General features: G+C 52.4%; 2 protein-coding genes across 15 annotated transcripts in view; both read right to left on the bottom strand.

The window, feature by feature from the left end:
* OTUD5 (OTU deubiquitinase 5) overlaps nt 1-9,822 on the bottom strand; it is a 28,165-nt gene extending 18,343 nt beyond the window's left edge. For 2 of the 10 annotated variants that reach the window (XM_045051178.1, XM_045051176.1), the window contains exons 1-2: nt 8,462-9,820; nt 7,889-7,939 (exon numbers count right to left, since the gene is read on the bottom strand). In XM_045051178.1, coding sequence (XP_044907113.1) covers nt 7,889-7,939; nt 8,462-9,055 — 645 coding nt within the window. In that variant the 5' untranslated portion in view covers nt 9,056-9,820. Of the gene's footprint in view, nt 1-7,888; nt 7,940-8,461 lie in introns of all 10 variants that reach the window. The other 8 variants (XM_045051179.1, XM_045051177.1, XM_045051181.1 and 5 more) reach the window with 7 other exon arrangements.
* Nucleotides 9,823-12,934: 3,112 nt separating this feature from the next.
* KCND1 (potassium voltage-gated channel subfamily D member 1) lies at nt 12,935-21,220 on the bottom strand. Of its 5 annotated transcripts, none has more exons than XM_023249138.2 (8): nt 18,429-21,220; nt 16,332-16,494; nt 16,146-16,229; nt 15,956-16,054; nt 15,433-15,683; nt 14,137-14,358; nt 13,772-13,846; nt 12,935-13,023 (listed from the first exon to the last, which is right to left on the bottom strand). In XM_023249138.2, the coding sequence occupies exons 1-8, from the start codon at nt 19,547-19,549 to the stop codon at nt 12,954-12,956; spliced, it is 2,085 nt and encodes a 694-aa protein (XP_023104906.1). In that variant the 5' UTR covers nt 19,550-21,220; the 3' UTR covers nt 12,935-12,953. The 5 variants fall into 5 exon arrangements, 4 of the variants coding, with proteins under 4 accessions (XP_023104906.1, XP_006943783.1, XP_006943782.1 ...); XM_006943721.4 differs by having other exon boundaries at nt 13,772-13,811; nt 18,429-21,218; XM_006943720.4 differs by having other exon boundaries at nt 12,935-13,811; nt 18,429-21,218.
* Between the last annotated feature and the right edge of the window lie 1,637 nt (nt 21,221-22,857).

Below are 22,857 nucleotides of genomic sequence, written 5' to 3' on the forward strand. Positions count from 1 at the left end.
AGCTCCACGTCAGGCTCTGTGCTGACAGCTCAGAGCCTGGAGCCTGCTTCAAATTCTGTGCCTCCCTTTCTCTCTCTGCCCCTCCCCCACTCATGCTTTGTCTCTCTTGCAAGAATAAACAAACATTAAAAAAAATAAAAAATAATAATGTCCACGGGTCACTTAGAACATATTTTCCATTTCAAAACAAAACTAGAAGCAGCAGACCTTTCCCAGGCCTCTTACGCCCTCTGGTGGCCACCAGAAGAAACCAGCCTTACCTATCATCCAGGCTAGGGACCAGAAGTACCAAGCATGCTCCTTTGGGACACCACCCTGACCAGGGATTTATAGTATATGGCTAATGATCACTAGACAGAGGGGATCACTACTCTACAGGACACTTTTCCCCAGCTCAAGTGAGCAAAATTCCCGGCAGAGTAGGAAGTATGAAGTCTGGAAGCCAAAAGCTCTGCATTCCAATCCCAGCTCTGCCACTCACTCGCTGCATGATTTCAGGTAAGCTACCTGAACTCACCAAGCCTCAGTTTCCTATCAAACAGGGGATATGTGATCTACCTGATGGAGCTGTCAAGAAGCTCAGAGGAGCTTCAAGACCTGAAAAGGCTTTGTAAATAACCTAAGTCACCAGTCACAGAAGAGTGGACACTGGCCCAGAGACGATGCACAACTGAGGCCCTCAGAGAGTACCAGGTGAGTGGCTGGACAGTAAGGGATGAAGATGGGGGTGACAAAGGAATGCCCAGCAGCCCCACCATTACGGCCCACACCCCGGGAAGGTGTTACCAGCTTTCCAGAGATGACAAAGGTACCTGGAAGCCCTTAATGGGTTCCCATAGACATCACAAAGACTCTTATTTGAGCACAACACTCCAACAACCAGGTGCCTGTCCACAACCAAGAGACTGTGGACTAGTACACTCCGGCCAGTTCCCTCAAGTCCATCCCTGTCCTGCAGGGACAGTCATATCCCAACACCATGGTGCCTGCTCTAGCCAGGGGTCACCAGCAGGGAAGCTACAACTATGTCTAAAGGCACAGACTGGACAGAAAGAAAAGTTCTTTAAAAAGAAGGGCACACAGCAACCTCCTGCCCTCAAGTGTGTGTGGGGAGGGAGTGGGGGGAGGTGAGATCAAGGTGATCAAAGAGGATAAGAGGGGCCCCTACTTACTCATCCAACAAAAGTTTACCAGGCAGCTGCTAAGTCAGACCCTGTCTGTATTAAGGCTGGCAATGAGGACAGAGAAATGAATCAGACTTGGTCTCTACCTTCGATAAATTCACAAATTGCTAGGGGGGTGGGGAAACAGGGAATGACCACACACAGTGTGAGCAGGGCAGTGAAAGAATTGAACACACAGTGCTATGAAACACAGAGGAAGGGACCTGGCCAGTCATTAAGGCTGGCACTTGAATAGAGGTGCCAGCTGACCAAAGGATCAAAACATAAAGACCTCCAGAAATGCTTGTTAACTGGATAAGAAATCACTTCTGGGGACACCTGGCTGGCTCTGTTGGAGAAGAATGTGACTCTTGGGTCTTGGGATTGTGAGTCTGAGCCCCATGTTGCGTGTTGAGATTACTTAAACTAATTTAAAAAAATCACTTCTGCCACAGAACACTAGGGATGCCAAAGGCCCAGCAATGACTCCAGCACAGCTCAAGTCCTGGGTAGGACTATGCAGGTAAGCAGAGCGGGGCCAGGAAGAAAGATGAACTCCTATTAGCCAAATGCCTGCCCCTCACCAGGTGCCTGATGCAAAAGTTAACTTCACTTAATTGTTCTTATCACAGTCCAGCTGCCAGTGAGCATTAACCTTATTTGGCAGAGGCAAAAGAGCTGGGGTTTGGGCACCAGCAAAGGCTAGTATAGAGGTAACAGGGGAGGCCTCATGAGCCACAGTGTAGAGACATACCTGGCAGCCTATCCTAGGAAAATCCTGGTTTGTCCCTAAAATTGAAGGAGGCCTGAATCTGGAGGCCAGACCACTACCTACCCATTGGCTTTAGCATCAGCAGCCTTAAGGGCTTAGGCTCTGGCTGAAACCGTGCCTTTCCCTTTGGAGAGAGAAAATAGGACATCATTGTCCTGGGCTCCAGAAAGAGATGAAGAGTCTCAGGAGCCTCTAGCATAGTCTCCTCCTTCCCACAGCTGGACAGGAGCCTCTGAGAAAGATGCCAACTTGGGAACTGTTTAGGAAAGTGGCCCAAGAAAAAAATGCTGGTGGGGGAGAGGTGCGGGGGCTAGTCCTGCCATTGGTAAGTTTAAGTTACAATGCTCTAGCCTGAGAAAGTCAAGTCCAGACCATGAATCTTACAAGGCCACTGCTGAGCCTGTCGGTGAGTCCCTCCCACATCTCTGAGCCTCCATAAGGGGACTGGACAAAGTTCTCTGACATCAGGGGATCCCAGGAGCAAGACTCTGCAACCTACTGGTCCAAAGGCCCAAAAGAAGTTAAAGCAGGGGCGCCTGGGTGGCTCAGTCAGTTAAGCGTCCGACTTCGGCTCAGGTCATGATCTCACAGTTTCTGAGTTCGAGCCCCACATCGGGCTCTGTGCTGACAGCTTAGAGTCTGGAGCCTGCTTCAAATTCTATGGCTCCCTCTCTCTCTGCTCCTCCCCCTCTCATGCTCTCTCTCTCCTTCAAAAATAAATAAAAACATTTAAAAAAATTAAAAAAAAAAGTTGAAGCAGACTGTGGGACCCAAGTAATTTAGGTTCCAATCCAGCTCCACCAATTACTAGCCATGTGATGAACCACTCTAAAAATTCCACAGTATTCCAATCTGTGAAATAGGATAACAAGCTTCCCAATAATAGGGTTACTGGGAAGACTCCAATATTACATGACTTTACCCAGCAGAATAACATTTAATGGGTTTCCTTCTTCCCCTGGAATACCCCTATAGTAACCTGAATGATGACCACCCACAGATATCAGAGGCCCTAAACCTGAAACCTGTAAATGGTACTTTGTAAGGAAAAAGGGTCTTTGGGGTGTGATTAAGTTAAGGGTCTTGAGATGGGGAGATTACCTTGGGAGTATTCAGGTAGGACCTAAATGCAATCACAAGTGCGAGAAAGACCTGACACAGAAGAGGAGACCACACATAAATAGAGAGGACAGTATGAAATCAGGCAGAGGCTGGAGTGATGTGATCACAAACCAAAGAACACCGGCAGCCACCAGAAGCTGGAAGAATACTGGATTCTCCTTAGAGCCTCTGCAGCAAGTGTGGTCCTGCCAACACTTAGATTTTGGCCCAGTGAAACTGGTTTTGGACTTCTGGCTTCCAGAACTGTGAGAGAATACATTTCTGTTGTTCTAAACCACTCAGTTTGTGGTAATTTGTCACAACAGCCACAGGAAACTAATACAACCCATCTGTAGCACTCCCTAGTGTGAGCCATGAGGCTATATGGCATGGTTCCCGTCCTGCAGGATCTACCTCTCTAGCATTCCCCCAGGGAGAGGATTAGAATGAAGGCAGCAGGGGCTTGGAACTCCCCCTCCCAGTCTGGGAAGCTACTGACCCTGCCTATCAATGAATGAGCTGCCACTGAAGACAGAGGGGGCAGGGGAAGATGGCAGCAGCAGTGGCAGCTCTTGAGCAGGTCTTCCCAGAGCCCGTGGCCAAGAGGTGTTTAGTATTCTGGCCTTCACAGCTCTGTCCCAGCAAGTCTGATGCCAAGACCACCCTTCTCTCCCCCCAAATCACCCAGGAACACTGGCTCAACTCCATGGGCAAAACACAGGCAACCCATCCAATGAAAAACAGAGGCGCACTGCTCTCTAAGGAGCAACACAAGCTCTCCAGGATGAAGGAATGGGAAAGGAGCAAGGCCCCAAACCTACTGCTGGGCCACTGAGGGGGCAAGGGGAGAGGGGCTGGGTTAAAAAAATGAAGATTCTATCATTCTTCAACAAAAAGAAATGAAGTATTGCTGCATACTACAACACGGATGAGCCTTGAAAAGAATATGCTAAGAGAAAAAACCCAGATACAAAGAATTTCACATTGCAGGATTCCATTTGTAGGAACTGTTCAGAATAGAAGAATCAATCAAAATGAAAAGTAGATTAGTAGTTGCTGGGGCTGGGAGGCGATGGGGGATTGGGAGATGGGGATGGTGCAAAGTTTCATTTGCAAGTGATGAAAATGTTCTAAAATTGATCGATCGTGGTGATGGGTGCACAACTCTGAATACACTAAAAGCTACTGAATTGTACACTTTAAATTGGTGAATTCTATGTTGTGTGAATTATCTCCATAAAGCCGTTAAAATTAAACAAACCCAAGGGCTGACAACAATGGCAGAGGAGAAGGAAGCCAAACATTGTATGAGACTTCGTAACACACCCCCATAAGCCAACGGGCCTTACCCAAAACTTTCAAAATGGGGAGGGGGAGTGGGGAGCAGGGAATTAAGAGATTACAACCAGCTTCTCAGAAATGAGTCCAACCTCCCTCCTCATTATTACCCATTTCAAGGCTGGAGAAACTGAGGCCCAGAAAAGGGAACCGCCTGAAGATACAGAACTCAAACCCAGAAAGCCCAGGCAGGGACCACTTCCTGCTATAAGATTCTGTCTCCCCGCCAAAGGAATCCACCGGTTCCTGGATGCCAAAGGGTCTTTGCTAACAAAGCTCGATTGTTAACAAAGCCTCCCAGGGAGAACCTAGATTGTCCTGGGGAAACTGCAAGAGAAGAAATCAGCCAAGCTCCGAGGTGGACAGGCACTCCTACACTCAATAACCCCAGGCATGGGTGGACTCTTGGGGGTGGGGGGAAGGAAGCTGAGAGTTTGCCTGAAGCCATGAAACAGCCAAGTAGGAGACCCTAGGGTTTGAACTCAGGCCTGCCCAGCTCCAAAGCCAATTTTTCCACACACAAACCTACCTCTACACCATCCAATAGGCCCCTTGACGGGCAACCCCCAAGCCTATTCACCATAACACAGCTGGACATAAAACATCACTGCCTGCCAACCCCAAACCTCACACTGAACAGACACTTGTCCTGCCCACCAAGCTTGGGCAAGGGAAAGAGGAAGAGGAACCCAGTTTTTCCTCAAAAGACACTCACCATTCTCTGTCACCTCTAGGTCCCGAGGGCTTCAGTATGAGTTCCCTAAAATCCCAAAGCTAAACGACCCTTCACCAGCTCCTTACCTGACCCATGAAGAAACTGAGACCCAGAGAACACAGACCTAACTATTCTGGTTCATCCAGCAAAGCTCCAGCAGAGTCAGAGTAAGAACCCAGGTACTCTGGCTACAGTGCCAGGTCCAGTACCTCTGACCACCTCCGCATTGCACACCCCATTCTTAAAATGCTCTGAGGGGTCCTCAAGCTCTTTTCACAGTGTAGACTCGGTAAGGCAGCCATGCCTGGAAAAGAAACCCCCAACATCACCCCCTCCCTAGCACCAGGACCCCAGGGTGCCAAAAGGGCTCCTAAAATCAGCGGAGGTAGTCACAGCATCCAAACAGACAGGAAGTCTGAGTAGTCGGAACAAGGATCCACCATCTGGGTTTCCTCTCACCAACTTCTCTCTTTTCCACGGGATCTAATGGGCCTCAAAGGCTATAAACGCCCCCAGGTGATAGTTCAGGACAAAGACTGGAACCGCAGGAAGAATCTCTGCTCTTCTCATCCCCAGAAAGCCCCAAGTTGGACCAGGTGAGGCAGGGAGAAGCATCTTATTCTCCTTTTGTCCCAAGAAGTGTGAAGACAGGAAAAGCCTTCCCCCTGTCATTGGGAAGGCATCATGCAACCACAGAGTTTTACTTCCACACATATTCTTATGGGAACAAGTATGGGGGAGGGACTCCCAGCCTAGAAGATGCAAAGGGGGTGTAAGGAGATGTCTTTCTAGTCACCATGTCAGCACGCAACTTTCTTCCTTTATGTCCCTGGGACCAGGGATGTAGCATTCTCTAGTTCTGTGGAGGAAAGGCAGCCTACTACAATCAGGGAGAGAAACAATTCCTGGCCCTGACCCTGTAGACTCAGACAATTTATTCTACCTGTAGGAGTAAAGGGTAGAAAGGTATCAAGGACAGGGGACTCAAGACAAGGCCCTGGCCCCTGTGAAGTGCAGAAAGAATTATCTGAATCAAGGGGAATAGGAATATGGGTAGAGAATTTCCCTGGAGTGGGAATGTCTCCAGGAAGAAAAAAGCTTGTTGAAAGCAATTCAGAAAGCTCAGGATATTTCCAATCCTGGAAACGAGAAGCAAACAGAGCTGGGTCAGGGAGAGACTCAGAGTTATCTCCTAGTTCTTGAGGGCAGGCCTCAGCCCCAAGTCCCCAGTATCTGGCAACCTTCTCATAGAAAGTAGGAAGATCTTCTTGGCCTGTGAGAGTTCAGGTAAGGGGTTCTTAGGACTATATAGCACCCAGGTCCTTCTGTTCAATGGCAGAGGCCTCAGGCCACACTGGAGAGGACCCATGTCCCTCTCCCTGGTAAGAAAGGATTGCCTCGTTGTGGGGAGGGGGAGAGCGCCTCATACCCAAGGGGGACTCAGGTCTCTCCTTAAGATAAATGATCTCTTGTCCCTAAGGAGAATCTTAGGCCCCTAGGAAGAGGCTCAGCCTCTTCCTCAGAATCCTGTCCTATCCATGTCCCCAAGGGGAGTAGAAAGTTCTTGGAATTTAGTTCATAAATGGCCTGAAGCCCAAGTCCCCAAAGCAAAAAAATCCCTCAAAGGCCCCTTTAACGGGTATACCTATGCTATCTAAAGTGAGGTGACAATTGGTACTTTCAGGACAGACTCAGGTCTCAGGTCCTAAGGTGGGTAAGGTGTCTCACGCACCTGAAAGAAAGTTTAAACTGTTAGAGGGAGACTCGGGACCCTATTTTCCAGGGACTCCCTATCCACGCCCCTAAGAAAAGGGTCTTGGGGCTCAATTCCGAGTCCTAAGGTAGAAGGAGTCCTCCTGTTCCTGAAGAGATCCTTAAATTCCTTGAAGAGAGAAGCCCAGACCACATTTCTAGAGACACACCAGTCACTGGGGTATTCATGGGTCTCTTGTCCTTGAGGACAAGCTCAAGTGTCCTTGGCTCAATGAGTCTCAGGCCCTTGATCCATGGGAAGACCTCAGGTCCATCTCTAGGACTCCATGCTGCTCATGTCCCCTGAAGACTGGTATCAGGCTACAGTTCCCAAAGCAGGGATCTTACATCCCTTATAAACAGCTCAGGCCCTTGGAGCAGGGGATGCTCAGATCCATGTTTCAGGGGGAGAAGGGGCGTTTTTGGACCCAAAGTATGTTTCAGTCTTTCATAATTAGGGTAGAAGAACCTCATATCCCTGTATTTGTGTGTGTGTGTGGGGGGGTGTCTCAGACCCCCAAGAATACTCAGACACCAATCCCTGAGGAGAAAGGACTTCTGTGGATGGGGGGTAATCCATCTCCTGAAGAGGCTTCAGACCCAGTCTCTGTAAGCCCCAGTTCATAAGCAGGAGGATCTTAGGCTCAAGTACCCAAAACAGTGAGGCTTATTTTCTTGAAGAAAGGCTCAGGCTGGGGAGGTGGGGGAAGAGAAGAGCTGAAGGTCTATCACTTAAAAAAAGCTTAAGCTCCTAGAGAGAAATTCAGACTCTTGTCCCCAAAGAGGTCTCAGACCACTGAAAGGAAGCACAGACTCTTGTCACCTGGAAAAGGGATCAATCTCATGTACCTTTGTAGTTTCTGGTCCATGAGTGTTAGTTTTGGCGCTTGTCCCCAAGGGGAAGGGAATCTTATCTCCATGAAAGTCGTTTTATTTCCCTGAAGAAAAGCTAGAAGATCCCCTTCTCTAAAGGGAATGTATCTGTGTGTGTCAGATACTTGATTCTAGGAGACGGAATCTTAGGCCCTTGAAAAACAGGCTTAGAACCTTTAAGGAAGTCGCTGGAATCCATTGGAATGGTCCTGTGTTTTGTTCCCCCTGAAAAGTAAAGGGAGGGGTTGTCCTGTATGTACTGTCTCAAACTCCCGAAAATGGTTTAGATATCTTGGGGACACTCAAAAATGTATAAGGTTTCCATCCTATTTGTGTTCCCCTGAGGAGAAATCTCAGACCCTATTCCAAGAGGAAAGAAAATCTCAAGACACAGAACACAAACCAAGGTCCCCTGGAGTCATGAGACTCCCCTCTCAGGTGGCATTCCTACCTACTGGCCCTACACGAGGACGTCTCAGGGCCCAGAATAATGGCTATGGGTCCCAGAAGAGACCACGGACTCCATCGTTAAGTCCGCCATCTTATCTGGGGCTTCCAACCCTCAAGTCCTTGGTGGGGGGCAGGGAAGAGGGTGTCCTAGGCCCCTACCACCAGAGAAGAATGAATGCCAGGCCCCGGGAGAAGACGTAGGTCCCTTGGGGGGACCTCAAACAGCCTTCCTTGGGTCCCTATCCAGTCTGGGGATCCCACCCACCACATCCACTCACCTATCACCCCCAGCCATACCTGCTCAACGGTTGCGGGGTCCATAGCCTCGATGCGGGCTGCAGCCGCTTCGTATTCGTCCTCACTGTTGTAACCCGCGCCGACCTCCTCACGCTCCGGACTGCCCCCGCCAACCGCTCCGACCCCGGGGGCTTGACGTCGCCGCTTGCTGTGGCCCGGCCCGGAGCAGCAACCTCCCACGCCTACGGTTCCGCCCACGCCCACCACCACGCCCGCCGCGCCCACACCCGCCGCCGCTGAGCCCAGCGCGTCGCCGGGACCGCCGCCGGGACCGACAGGGCCCCCGCAAGGAGGAGGAGAGGCCTGCTGTGGTCGCGGACCCGCCACGGCGCCAGGCGGCACAGCCAGCGCCCAGCGGTGAAGCGCTCCCGGCGGCCCCGGTAGCGGGCCCTGAGGCGGTGGTGAGGCCCGGGAACGGGGCCCCACGACTCCCGAGTCACGGTCGCGGTCGCCACCGCCCACACCCGTGCCGCCGCCGCCCACGCCCACACCCCCGCCGCGACGCGGCGCCGGGGGCAGCGGCCCGGGCGGCGGCGGTTCGTTGGCGGGGTCGGCGTCGGGAGGCGGCGGCTTCTTTTTGGGGAGAATAGTCATGGCGGCACCGCCAAGTACCCCCCAGCAAACCCGGCGCGAGGCACGCTGGGATAGAACCCGGATGAGGGGGCTACTGTGGTGCGCGAAGCACGACGGGATCGGCGGGACCCGGATAAAGAGATTGAGGCACCGGTTCGAGAACCGTCGGTGGCGCGCAGGTCACGGGGCAGGAGAACCCGGATGTGAAGTCCTAGATGATGGCACCGCGGCGAGTTTGTCGTAGCCTTTTCTCCAAGTCCAACAAGTTTACTGCTATGCTCGCTCGTTCCGGCCTGCCGCTTCAAAGGAAACAGAACCAAAACAAGCACCTCTTCGCCCCGCCCCCTCGCAGGTTCTTGAACTACCGGGTGGGGCCCCGGGGCGCTGCGCACGCGCGCCAGGGCACAGTCCCGCCTCTCGTTCGGAAGTACGTGGGCAAAATCTTCGCCGCCGCCAAAACAATTGCAGACACCAACCAATCGAGGCAGTTGCGTGGGTCTACGATGATGCCCACGGGCCAATCAGAAGCTAGCGATCGCCCTCCCGTGCCCTCCGTCTCAGATTTCAGTCAAAGTCTGCACTCTTGTTCCTTGCCTTTCTTCTCTCGACCGTCCTGTCGCGCTCTTCTCTCCCTGAGGCTCTGACTCACAGGCAGGAGTACTATGACAGCACAGTGCGGCCGGCCCCAGGCGCGACAACTTGAAAACGACTCCCTGCCAGGCTTCCAACCTGGCCGCAGTCAGCCGGACTGACTGGAAAATATCAACACTCCCAGAGCATAGCAATCCCCTGAAGCGTCAGTTCCGGTCCCACCCACCTGCAAATCCCTGTCCTGCCGAGAGGCGGGCTCCGCTTCACCCTGGCAACAGGCCGAGTTCTGCGGTAATTGGTTAAGAGAAGCCGTCACTAACGTCGGATTGGCCAACCCCGGGACAGACCTGCATCGTGGGGACCTTGGGTATTTGGGAGGCAAACACGCCCTCTTTGGCACCACTGCGCTCCCGCCCTCGAGTTGACCTCCCCGCCTCGGTGGCTAGTGCGCAAACGCGGCACAACCTTCCCACCGTACACCGCTCCCCCCCCCCAAACTGAGTTTACCTGGATTGAGCAAAAGTTTAGGAACCAGCACTGTCCACCAGCCAGCGTCCCGCAATGGGGTTGGTAAAATTCCTGGTAAAGAGCGGCTGGAGATCTACAGGCTAATCGTAGCTCTGCTCCTCCTGTCTGAGTGATCCCTGACAAGTCATTTAACATCCACCCCATCCGCAATTCAAAAAATTATTTATTTTTTTAGTAGTCTCTGTACCCAAGGTGGAGCTCAAACTCACAACCCTCGAGATCGAGTCGCGTGCTCTTCCCACTGAGCCAGCCAGGGCCCCCATCTGCAATTTCTACTTCTCTGTAACATGGCAATGATAATTCCAATTTAAGGATCAAAGATTAATGCTTGTAAAGGGCCTAGTGCTGTGCTTGGCACAGAGTTAAGTGCTCAATAAATTAGTCTGAATGGCAGTGCAACGAAAATGATCCCAGGCTTTGGAGTCAGGAAGACATCAGTTCCAGCCCTCCATGGACTGTTACCAACTGTATGACTTTGAACAAGTCATTGTCTCAAATTTGAGATTACCTATGCAAAACGGGAATGATAATGCCTGCCCAGACTACCTCAGGGAGCAGTTATGGGGTTCAGATAAGCTTATGAGCCGAGAAGTTGTTGCGAGAGGTGATGGCTTGCTGCCAGTCTCAGGAGTCAAGCTGTACAACATGTTGACTGAAAGAGAGATGATCAGAAATCTGAGTGCCACCTAACCTTCTTCCTTCAGATGCCGACCTTGGTTCAGTTCTTCCTTCAGGAATAATATTCAGGAATACTCCTGAAGAAATGACTACAAAAAGAGTGTTGTGTTTTCTGCTCTGGAGACTTAATGGGAGAGGACTCACGTTTACTAGGCTTATTGTGTTCAGGGCACTGTGCCAAATGCCTGTGCATGTTATCACATTGAATCTTCTCCTGAACCTCTCACGTGACCTATATATCCCATTTCCTACTGGATATTTGTCTAGCACTACACACCTAAACATGAACTTAGGATAATCATTGTAGCTAATCTTCACCAAGTACTTACTATGTGCCTGGCACTGTGTGTGAACAACTTTGATGTTCCTTTTGACAGGGAATGGTGCCCCCATTCAGCCTTTGCCCAAGTCAGAACTTTTGAGTCAACCCTGCCTGCTCCCTTTTCCTCAACTCCCACATGCCTGTCAATCCCAAGTCTTGCCAACTCTACCTCTCAAATCTCTTGACTCTCCAACTGTTACCACCACTACGTGGTCCAAGCCACCATCACCTACCAATACTGCAAAAGCCTCCTCACCGCTCTTCCTCCCACCAGGACTGTTTCTTTAGAATCCACTCTCCACAGCCAGAACCATCCTTCTGAAATGCAAACCTCATGACAACTTTCCTATTTAAAAACCTGCAGAGGTCTCCATTATCCTTAGGATGAAGTCCACAATCTGTATCATAACTTCAAAGGCTTTTTGTGAGCTGGAGTGATCTCTTGCTCTCATCACAACCTCACACTCTCCTCCCCAGCTGTACTGAACTCATTTAAGTTCCCCAAGGGCCTTGGGCTTGCTCTCTAACCTCTAGGTCATTGTACATGCTGTACAATGCCTGAAACGTTTTTATTCTTTTGCCTGGCCAACTCCACCTCATTCTTTGGGTGTTGGCCGGCTTAGGTCCTCCTGCCATCTGCATGCTTCTGCAATCCCATCAATTTTAGTCCTACAACACTACATTGTAGTTGCTTAACTATCTGCCTTCCATGCTCACCTCAGGAGATCAGAGACAATGTCTTCTTTACCCATCTTTGTGTCATTAGGGCTAGCATGTGATATGCAGTTAATAAACATTTAATGGGGGCACCTGGGTGGCTCAGTCCCTTAAGCATCCGACTTTGGCTCAGATCATGATCTCGCGGTTCACGAGTTCGAGCCTCTCGTTGGGCTCTGTGCTGACAGCTCAGAGCCTGGAGCCTGGTTTGGATTCTATGTCTCCCTCTCTCTCTGCCCTTCCCCCACTGGTACTCTGTCTGTCTCCCTCTCAAAAATAAATAAAACATGAAAAAAATTTTAAATATTTGGTGAATTACTGTATTATGTTATTATACATGTATTATATTTGGTAATTATTATTTCATAGATTAGCAACCTGAGGCAAGAGAAGTTTTAAGTTTTAAGGATTGGAACCCAGGTTAAACCAAATGCGACGTCTGTCTTAGTGTTCCACAGAGCTCAGTCACACACTAGTCTAGTGTACCCAGTAGCCCAGAATGTAGGGGATGTTCACAAGGAAGGGAAACTTACCAAACTGAGAAATACTTTTTACTTCTTTTTCTTTTTCACTCTTGAGTTCTTTTTCCTTTTATTAAGTAGGCTCTAGGCCCAATGTGAGGCTCGAACCCACAACCCCAAGATAAAGAGACTCATGTTCTACTGGCTGAGCCAGCCAGGTGCTCCCAAGAGATGCTTTCAATTAGGGTTCAATTCAGAGCCGTTTGCTGTTGGGAAGTCTGGGTTTAAGTCTCCTCTAACCTAGCATGTGCTGCTCTGGGTCTCAGTTTCCCCATCTGTGAGTAGGAAAGCTGGAGCAGATGATGTCCTAGGGGCATGTCTCAAGACATCCTGGCCTGCCTTGCTGGATGTAGATTCAACTCTTCAAGCCACTGTCTTTAATTTCTCCTAGATCCCCATTTTCCACGACGTGTCACCAACCACTGACCTCCCATACCTGTGCCCACACCAGTCCTTCTAGTTGAAAGGAATTGAAACCAGAGTACTTTCAACCCCCCAGCCCAACCCAGCCTCCGAACCCACAGAGCCAGGAGGTGCTCATCCTTGTCTCTCCTCTCAGGTTTTATTGACTGATGGAAACTACATCTTTGTCAGCCACCAGCTCCACAGGGACAGTGCTGGGGACAGGGAACCTGAGATGATGCCAGATTTCAGCCCAAGAGCAGACACAGAGTTCCGGAAGGTGACCCAAGAGGGAAAAGAGAGAGGAATATGTGAAAAGGTGTTGTGGGGGAGGAGGAGGAGGAAATCAAGAAGTTCCTCCTGCCTCCTACAACTCCCAGAGTTCAGGAACAACCCAGGCCTCAGCCCCTGACGCTTCTGGACTTCTGCCCAAGAACATGGAATCAGCCTATGATCTCCAAACACAGCCCAGCTCTCACTGGCTGCTAGGCTCTTATCTCAGCCAGTCCAGGCTCCAGCCCAACCCAGGAAGGAAACAAACCAGAGAAGAGAGGAGGAGTACTTAGAGGTGGCCCCTCTGATTAGGGCAGATGTAAACGCTGCAGCAAACTGGGCAGAGGCTTTGCATAATGTCACGGCAGCAACTGCTATTGCTAGAGATTGCTGGGGGCCCAGCGGAGGACGGGGTTGCAGGGACCCATTTCCAGCAGCCAGGAAAGGGGAATGGCATTTGTGCTATCTGTGTGTATTGGGAGAGGCAGCCTGACCCCTGAGCCAAGGCGAGGGCAGGGGGTGGCAGGTCACTGCTGAGGCCACAGCCCATGAAGCCTGTGGTTGCATTCCGAGCTTCAGAATCGGGGAGTTGTTGGGCTTGGTGGAGGGTGGGGACCTCCCCTAGAGGCCATAACAGAGGTGAAGGTTCTCTTCTCTGAACCCCCAAACCTCCACAGCCCAGCCAGAGAGAAGAGGGGGTCTCACCTCTTCTCGTCAGGCCAGAGCTCAGAAGTCAGGTGGGAGCCTGGGACACAAGAAGAGGAGCATGCAGGAGGCCAGCTAGGAGACAGAGGCCAGTCCCAGTGTGCTGGGGCAAGGAGGCCGGGGGCCTGAGGAAGCCCAGCACCTCAGTGCCCACTGGAACAGCTGTCTGGGGTGGGGAAAGTTGCCCCCTTCCCTGGCCACTTCCCCACCAGATGAGCCATTCCATGAAACTCCATTGCATAGTTCTCAGTGGGGGGCAGAAGGGGTCCCCAGGCATGCCCCTTCCCACCTCCCCAAAATATGGCTTTGGAAAGGAGTCCCCAAGAATCGAGAGGGCCCTCTGGATGGGCGGGCCCACTGCTCACAGGGAAGAGATCTTGACAGTCTCCGGGAGGAGGCAAGGGGTACCCAGGCTGGAGTTCCTGAGGGTGCTGCTGGCCCCACCGCCATCACCAGGGGAGGAAGGCTGGCTCTCATCTGGGGTGTTGGCAGGAGGGGTAGGGATACTGATAATGGCAGCCACGAAGTCCCGGCTGTCGCAGTTCAGGTCAAGGCAGTCATGGGGCTTGGCATTGAGGCTTGAGCGGCTGTGGATAAGGGTGGGGAGACAGAAGGCTCTTAAAAGGTCATCTTAATACTTGCCACAGTGATCATGACATTTAATGAGCACTGACTGAAAAGCTAGCACTGTGCTAAATGCTTCGTCTGCATCCTCAATTATGGTGGTGCCCAGTGAGGGCTCTGGGGTCAGATGGTCCTGGGTTCAAATCCTGGTCTCATTTTAGCATCTCTAAACCTCTCTTCTCTTTCTTTCATGTGTAGCACGGGAATAACAGCATTTTCTACCTCATAAGGTCATTGTGGAGATTACATGAGATGGTAAGTGATACAAAGTGCTCAGAGCAGTGCCCGGAACAGAATGAGCACACATTCAAAAATGTTCTCCATTTCAGTTACTCCTTATGATGCCAAAATTCTCACAACAATCCATAGTCAGATCTACACAACCCTGTCCCTGTTCCTTTCTGGTTTTACTTCCTACCACTCTCCCCCTCACTCACTCCACTCCACTCACAGTAGCTTCCTGGCTACATCTCTAACATGCAGACCCTTTTCAGCCTCAGGGCCTTTGCACAGGCTATTTGCTCTGTCTAGACAGCTCTTCCTCTAGACATCCACATGGCTCCCTCCCTCACCTCCTTCAGGTGTTACCTCAGCAAAGCCTTCCCTGACCACACTATTTAAACTGCATCACACCCTCTTCTGTGTTCTCTGTCCCCGATCCCCGATTTATTTTTCTTCTTGGCACTTAACATACTATATCATCTCTGTGTTTCTTTGTTTATTGTCTCATCCCACTAAAATATAAATTCCGGAAGGTCAAGGATTTCTATCTGTTCTCTTCACTGCCTAAAGTGGACTCAACTCCTAAAGTGAACTCCAAAGTTCCTAAAATTATGCCCGGCATGTAATAGGTGCTCAATAAATGTTTGTTGAAAGAACCAATGAAGAACAAGTTCCAGACAAGATAATCCCAAGCTCCCAGCATACAGGAGTTTGGGTTCGAACTTGGCTTGCTAGGCCCCAAGTCCTGAAACCTCAGAGGCCCTGGTGCAAGGTCTGAGCTTCCCCAGGGGCAGCCAACAGGTGGGGGCGCTTACCTCTGAGGGGCAGGACTCCTCCGCAGCCCTGCCAGTGTGTCCAGCTCCTGCATGCTGCCACGACTGACCGAGGCAGTGGAGTTGGCAAGGCGAATGGCACGGCGCTTGGCCCTGCGGGGGCAGCAGGAGGACAGCAGGCTGCCAGGTCCCGCAGGCTGGGAGGACACAGAGGTGCTGCGGCTGGTGCGGCCCCCCAGTGAGTCGGCACCCACGGCCTCGCTGAAGGTCAGCTCATCTGTGAACTCGTGGCACTGTGGGCAGAAGGAAGGCACAGTCACAAGGCACCACACAGGAACTGACCCCACCCCTAGGCCTCTGCTTAGGCCATTCCTTTCTTTCCAGAAGTCACTCTTGATTCCCTTCCCTTGCCCATCCTTCAAGGCTCAGCTGTACCGGGCCCTCTTCCAGGAAGCCCTGTGTGATTTCCACAATTAGTAGTGAGCCTCCCATCCCAGGGTGGGAACTGGCTTGCCCACAGAGGAAATCCCCTCATTCCACCATGCCACCTCTCATTAGGTCTCACCGTTGTCTTCTCCAGACAGTGCAGGAGGTGGTGATGTTGTTGCTCAAAAGCAGAACGGTTCCTGATACACAGCGCCTGTTCATCCACACTGCTACTGTCCTGGAGTGGACGGAGCAGGGGGATGAGGTCAGGACCCTCTCCTCCTCCCATCACTGCTCACCCCCCAACCCCAATTCAGGCCCCTCCCCACCTCAAGGCCCCCGTTCTGCTTGTACTGCAGGAAGGCATTGGTGGTACCACTCTTTGCCAACCGGATCCTTGCCAAGCGCACCTTCTACAGAGAGAGGAGGAGATAGAGGGTCAGGTGGGTAAACACAAGAGTAGACTGGCTTTGGGTATGGGGAACAGGAGGTACTCAGATGGAAGGGGCAGTTACCTGCTGTGCTCGGCGCTTGTCAGCACGCTGGTTCTGGTGGTAGATGCGGCTAAAGTTGGACACGATGACTGGCACAGGCAGTGCAATGACCAGGACACCACTGAGGGAGCAGATGGATCCGAAAATCTTGCCAGCAATGGTGCTGGGCACCATGTCTCCATAGCTGGGGCCGGGGGAGATAAGCCAAGGTCAAGAAAAGTGTTCAAGCACCCCTCAGTCTCCCCCTCCGTTCCATCCAGCCTGACGCACTTTGCAACCCTGGCCAGGCACTGAAACTCTCTGAGCCTCAGTTTCTCACTCTGCAAAATGTGGGGAAAGACCTCTGTGGCCACCAGTGGGGGGTGGGGGTCAAATGAGAAACTGGCCCTCGGGCCCCTACCATCTGCTGCCCCCATCTGAGCTGCACACCGAACATCTGAGTCAGCTGGAAATCCATTAATACCAAGCAGAGGGGAGAAGGAGGAAGTGACAGGCAGTAAATATAGTTTCCTGGGGAGAGAGTCCCAGCACCACTAGCCAGCTGAGGGGCTCTGAGTCCCGGGAGAAGTGCTCTGTTGTATTTGCTTACATCTGTCTTACCTTCTGTAGGTAGGACCCCTTCTTATCTTCCAGAAAAAAAGTCTTGAAACTGTCCTCATATGAAAAAATAGGGGAGGGGGGAGCCTTGAAACTCCGTCCTCCTTGTCTCCATGCCACCTCCTCTCCCATGGAGCTGGAGCAGTGCCAGTCTAACCAACTTGTTTTACAGGGTGGGGGTGGGGGGACCAAAGCCCAGGGAGGTTCTGTAACTGACTGGCTCAAGATCACACAGCACACTTTTGTTCTGATCACGGGACCAATTAGATCCCCTCCCCTCTGCGGTCCCAGCCTCTAGGCCTTAGTTCAGTCCATGTCCCTCTTCCCCCCAAGGATGGCTGTTGCTTATTTCTTTGTTTTGACTCATTTAAAAGTCTCTCCAACTTGGCCATTTCTGGTCTGTGATGTGTCATCTCAGACTGTGTCCTCAACTATGAGATGCAGGCAGCTGTCCACCCTCCCGGTGTTGTTGTGAGGACTCAGTAGGATAAAAGGCACCCAAATACCCAGTTCCAACCCGCTCTCAGGACTCAGCATTTGTTTGTCGATCCAATTGTGAACCTCCAACCAGAATTACTTTCTACTCCATACAAACCTCAAATCAATTTTTCTGTACCTCTGTTAAAGCACTGATCAAGCCCAATCCACCCATTCAATAGATATTGAGCAGCAACTGTATACCTAATCCCAGTGATGGAAATTTAGAGGAACATGGTACCTGCCCTAGACAATGCCTTTAAGAAGAACACGAGTTTGGTGATTCCGTGTGATACTTTTATCCCAACTGTTTCCTCTCAGGGATTGGCACTTAAAAAATAATGTCGAAAATACATTGTCCTGGAGAACATCAAAGAATCACAAAGCCACAGGGGTAGTACCCCCATACAGCAGATGATTCTAGAGGTTTGGGAGACATGGGTCCTCAAGATGGGAAAAGGGGGTGATAGAAAGCCAGTACCTATGTATCCTACACCAGAAACTTTCAGAGAACTTTCACAACTGTGATGTCACTGAATCCCCTCTAGATGAAGGGATAATCATGTCTCATTTGACACAGGAGATAACAGGCCCAGAGAAAACAAGGTCAACAGAAAAAGTGCTGCTAAAACAATCCTTGAACCCAAGTCTCCTGACCTGGAAAGTGAAGGCATTGTCAGAGTTGTGAGGGATTTGGAGATTAGTCCAGCTCCCTTCGTTTTGACAGATGAGCAAACTGAAGTGCACATTGAGAAAAAGAAATCATTTATCTAATCTTCCCAATCTTTTTTTTTTTTTTTGAGAAAGAGAGAAAGAGAGAGTTTATGTGCATGAGCACACAAGTGGGGGAGGGGCAGAAAGGGAGAGAGAGAATCCCTGTGAGGAGCTCCATGTGGGGCTCAAACCCATGAACCATGGGATCATGACCTGAGCTGAAGTCCGACGCTTAACCGACTGAGCCACCCAGGCAGCCCTCTAACCCTAACCTTCAGAAAGGGTGAGTGTAATTGATCGGGCAGCTCCCAACACAGGGTCTGCACTCACCCAAGTGTAGTCATGGTGACAATGGTATACCAGAAGGCCGCAGGGATGCTAGTAAAGTTGGTCTTGTTTGTGCCCTTCTCGGCATAAAACATGACAGTGGCGAAGATGATGATGGCCATGGTAAGGGAAAAGAGGAGAAAGCCCAGCTCAGAGGCACAGCTCTTGAGTGTGTAGCCCAGAATCCTCAAGCCCTGTGAGTGCCTGGAGAACTTGAAGATGCGGAATACCCGGAACACACGCAGGGTGACAAAGGCGCCTGAGACATCCTCGTTCTTGGGCACGAAAAGCCCAATGTAGTAGGGCAAGATGGCCACGACGTCGATAAGGCTCATTACGCTCCGCAGGAAGCGGCAACGGCTGGGGGCGGCGAATAGCCGCAGGAGGTATTCACCCGTGAATATGAGCACACAGGCGGTGTCCATACAGAAAAAGGCCAGTGGGAAGCGGTCGCCACAGGGCTGCTCCCTCGGGGGCCGCCGCGCGGGGCCGCGGCACGGGATGGTCTCGACCACATTGGCGATGACCGACACGGCAATGAAAAAGCCGGTCACATAGTAGAAAACGAGGGCCGCCGTGCTCGTGTGGGGGTTCTCGAAGGCCCTCCAGAGCCGCTGCCGCAAGGAGCTGCCGGCAGGCAGAGCTGGGCCATCCCCGGCCTGCTCAGCTTCCTCGTCCTCCGCCAGGCGCTCGGCGTTCTCCTTCTTGCGGTCCCGGTACTCTTCGAGGCAGCAGTCGCCCACGAGCTCAGGCACCAGACCATAGAAAGCCAGCTCTTCGTCGAAGGCCTGGATGCACTCCTGCCGCGGGCAGTGCAGCCGACCCGTGCGGTAGAAGTTCAGAACATGCCGGAACATGTCGGGGTCGCGATCGAAGAAGTACTCGCCGGAATCAGCATCATAGAAGAATTCCTTTTCTGAACTGCCCAGGAGGGTGTCAGGGTAACGGTCCAGAGTGTTCTTCCAGGTCTCAAAGCGCCGTCCGCTCACGTTCACCACCAGAACCTCATCCCCTCGAGATGCCTTCACCCCGGGCGCAGGGGGCAGGGGCTGCTGGGCCAAGGGCAGCCAGCCCACCGCGGCCGCCCTCGCAAACGGCAGCCACGTGGCCACGCCTGCCGCCATCCTGCCGCGCCCCAGGCCCACGGAGACTGGGGGGGGGGGCCTTTAGGAGAGTGTGGCTGTCTCCAGGATGGTGGGAACTTAGGGAGGCCCTGGGCCACTCGCACAAGCAAACTGGGGGTGTCTACAGAGGCCAAGAGGAACCAGGAGGAGGAACTAGAGAGATGGGCAGGGGCTTGGGGAGCATTTAGAGGGTCTGGGAAGGACCTGGGGGATGTCTTGAGGGAACTACGGAGAAGGGGCTAGGGGGACATGGAGAGTAGCAGAAAAGGGGAGCCTAGAGGGACCAACGAGGATCTCAGGGAGTGTTTAGAAACGCTGAGATGGTTCTAGAGGGGTCAGCAGGTGCCTGTGAGATGTCTGGGGTGTCTAGGAGGGGCAAGAAACGCTGGGGACCTGTCCACACTCTCAAGAGTTCTGAGGGAAAATGGGGCTGGGACCCCTTAGTGGGCTTGGAGAGGGGATTGGTGCATCCAGAAGGCTAGAAATGGGACCAGAGGTGTTTGAAAGAGGCCAAGAGTGGCTGGAGGGGGGTTCTGGAGGGACTGAGAAAAGTGAGGTGGGTTGTCCACACCCTCAAGACTTCTGGGGAAAAGATTAGGGGATTGGAGCTCCCTCGTGGATCTAGGAAAGGGGTTGGTGAATGTAAGAGGTGGCTATAGAACCAGGAGGTTGTAAAGAGGCTGAGAGCTGTCTTGGGAGTGCCTAGAGCTGCCAAGAATAGCCTGGGGGGGGGTGTCTATTACTCTACAGGAGTTCTGGGGAAGGAAGGCGAGGTGGGGCCCCCTAGAGGGGCTAGGGAAGGCAATGGGGTATCTAAAGGGGTAGATATGGGGCTAGGTTATCTTTCAGAGACTGAAAAGATCTGTCTGGGAGAGAGGGGTATGGGGGGTGCTGAGAAAGTCTGGTCTACCCTCTCCAGAGTTCCAGGGGGAGGAAAGGGGCCCGAGGAAGCCCCCTGGTGCTCAGTTGGAAGTTGGGAACAGCCCCAGCGCACCCAGATGTTAAAAGACTAAGAGGAGAGGGGTCCCCCCAAAATGGGTTGGAGAGTGGGATGAGGTGTTGAAAGGGTGTTGGGTGTGTCTCTAGGGAGGGGGGCTGGTGGGCCTTGCAGGAGGTGGATGGGGGAGGCCGGGATAAAGCTGTGTCCCACCGTTGGGGGCTGGTCTGGGGAAACCACACCCCGATGGGCTGTCGGTGTGTGCCGGACAGCGGCAGTAGCAGCAGCGGCAGCAGGAGGAGGAAGAGGAGAAGCAGCCACAGCCAGGCCTAGGAGAGGAGAAGGCAGCACAGGCAGGGGGAGGGGGCTGGGTCCCTGGAAGGACAAGGTCCAGCAGAACCCCTGGGGACTATCCCAGGATGGGTTAGGGTGTGGGGGCTGGACCAGGGAAGGACAAGGACAGCGCTGTTGGTGGCCCCCTCCCCCTCCCCAAAGGGCCGTCCTCACCTGTGTCCCCGCTGCAGCAGCGGCAACAGCGGTGGGGCTGGGGGTACCAAACACCGGAGCTCCTACCCCCCTCTGCAGAGCTGCCCGAGTTCTCCTCCTCCTCTGGCTCTCTCTCCCCGCCCCTCTGAGCTTGCCGGGAGATGGAGAGAGAGACAGGGAGGGGCCTCGTGGCTCCCAGAGCCCCCTCCCCTAGGACAGCCTGAGAGGGACCCTGGGGAGACTCCGCCTCCTACAAAGCTGGTTGGGCCTCAGTCGCGTCATCTGGAAAATGGGGGTGGCAGGGAGCTTTGCCAGTTCTTCCCACCTCCTTCCTGGACTCCCCCCTCTTCCTGCCCAGCTCCTACCCCCTCTGCCCCCAGGGGCCCCCACCCCCACCCGTCTGAATCAGCAGCACTTAGCAGATCCGATCGATGGGGAGGCGTCTGTTAATGGCCCCAGAGCGGAGTGCCATGGGGAATGATGCAGCGCTGTGTCCCCTCCCTGCCCCCATGCTGTAGAAGGGCTGGAGAAGGGGGTGGATGGAGGGACCGGTGGGGGGCATTTCTCTAGATGGCAAGGCCCCCAAAGCTGCTCCCTGGGGGGGGGGGTGCGTGGGTTAGAGCCCAGCTCTGACCAAAGCTGTTGCTGTGGGATTGGAGCACCATCCTGTTTTCAGATGTGAAGTGGGGGGTAAGGGGAGTGCAGATGGGACAAGCCAGGTCCCACCCCCATACCAGCTTCTCTCTCAGGCGGGCCCCATGCTGAGGGGCAGTCTCCCTCATCCGTCCATGTCCAGGAGCCTTCTGAATTCATGCCTTCTCCCCAGAGGACTCTGCTCCTGGATGGCATAGAGCACTGGGTACCAAGCGTACCAGGCATGGATGGGTTCAAACTCCAGCTTTGCTACTGACTTATGTCCTTGAGCAAGTGACTTGCAATGTATCTTCAGTTGTCAGATGTCACGTTACCTATATAGTGTCGTTGGGCACATTAGGAGTGACGTGAAAGGGGATGGCACAGGGCAGGGCACACAGGGGAGGCCTCCGTTTTAGTAATTAAAGGTGTGGTGGGAGCACCTGGGTGGCTCAGTCAGTAGAGCATCTGACTCTTGGTTTTGGCTCAGGTCATAATCTCAGGGTTTGTGGGATCGAGACCTGACAGGGCTCCACGCTGGCGGTGCAGAGCCTGCTTGGGATTCTCTCGCTCCCTCTCTGCCCCTCCCCCGCTCAGGCACTTGTGTGTGCTCTCTCTAAATATAAATAAACATTAAAAAAAATAAAGGTGTGGTGCAGGGGGGCAATAAATCCAGGCCAATTTTCCACTTTTCAATCAATCTAACCCATGCACATAATCCTCAGTTTGCCCACTCATCACACTCCCGATCTGTCCATTTCTCCATCCCTGCACCCACTCACCACACACCTATCCATTCATTCTCCCACCCACACAACCAAATGCTCTACCTATCCCTCCACCCACCCACTTGCTCACCCATTTGTGTATTCACCCTATCCACCCATTTGCCAACCTATCCTTATGTACCCCCCGGACCCATCTACTTGTCTATCCATAGCCCTGCCCGTCATTTATTTACCTACTCTTTACTCTTCCTCATCCATCCATCAATCCATTCCCCTAGCCATCCATCCACTTACATCCCTGACCTATCCATCTATCCATTTATTCATGCAATCACCCATCCATCCATCTGTCCATTTATTTCTCAACCTATCACTGATCCATGCAACCTTCCACTTATTTATCCATCAGTCCATCTAACCACTTATCTATCCTCTCATCTGCCCACTCATCCACACCCACACCCCATACATATCCACCCACATACATATCTGCCCATGTTTCTGTTCCATTCAGTTTGAGGGGC

The sequence above is a fragment of the Felis catus genome, chromosome X, assembly GCF_018350175.1.
Source record: "Felis catus isolate Fca126 chromosome X, F.catus_Fca126_mat1.0, whole genome shotgun sequence".
NCBI lineage: Eukaryota > Metazoa > Chordata > Mammalia > Carnivora > Felidae > Felis > Felis catus.

Coding starts and splice junctions, on each gene's coding strand:
- KCND1 (XM_023249138.2), bottom strand. CDS start 19,549: ATGGCGGCAGGCGTGGCCACGTGGCTGCCGTTTGCGAGGGCGGCCGCG. Junction 15,684..15,955: donor ACTGTCTGGAGAAGACAACG/GTGAGACCTAAT, acceptor TTCTGCCCACAG/TGCCACGAGTTCACAGATGA. Junction 13,024..13,771: donor CTCTGGCCTGACGAGAAGAG/GTGAGACCCCCT, acceptor GCATCATCTCAG/GTTCCCTGTCCCCAGCACTG.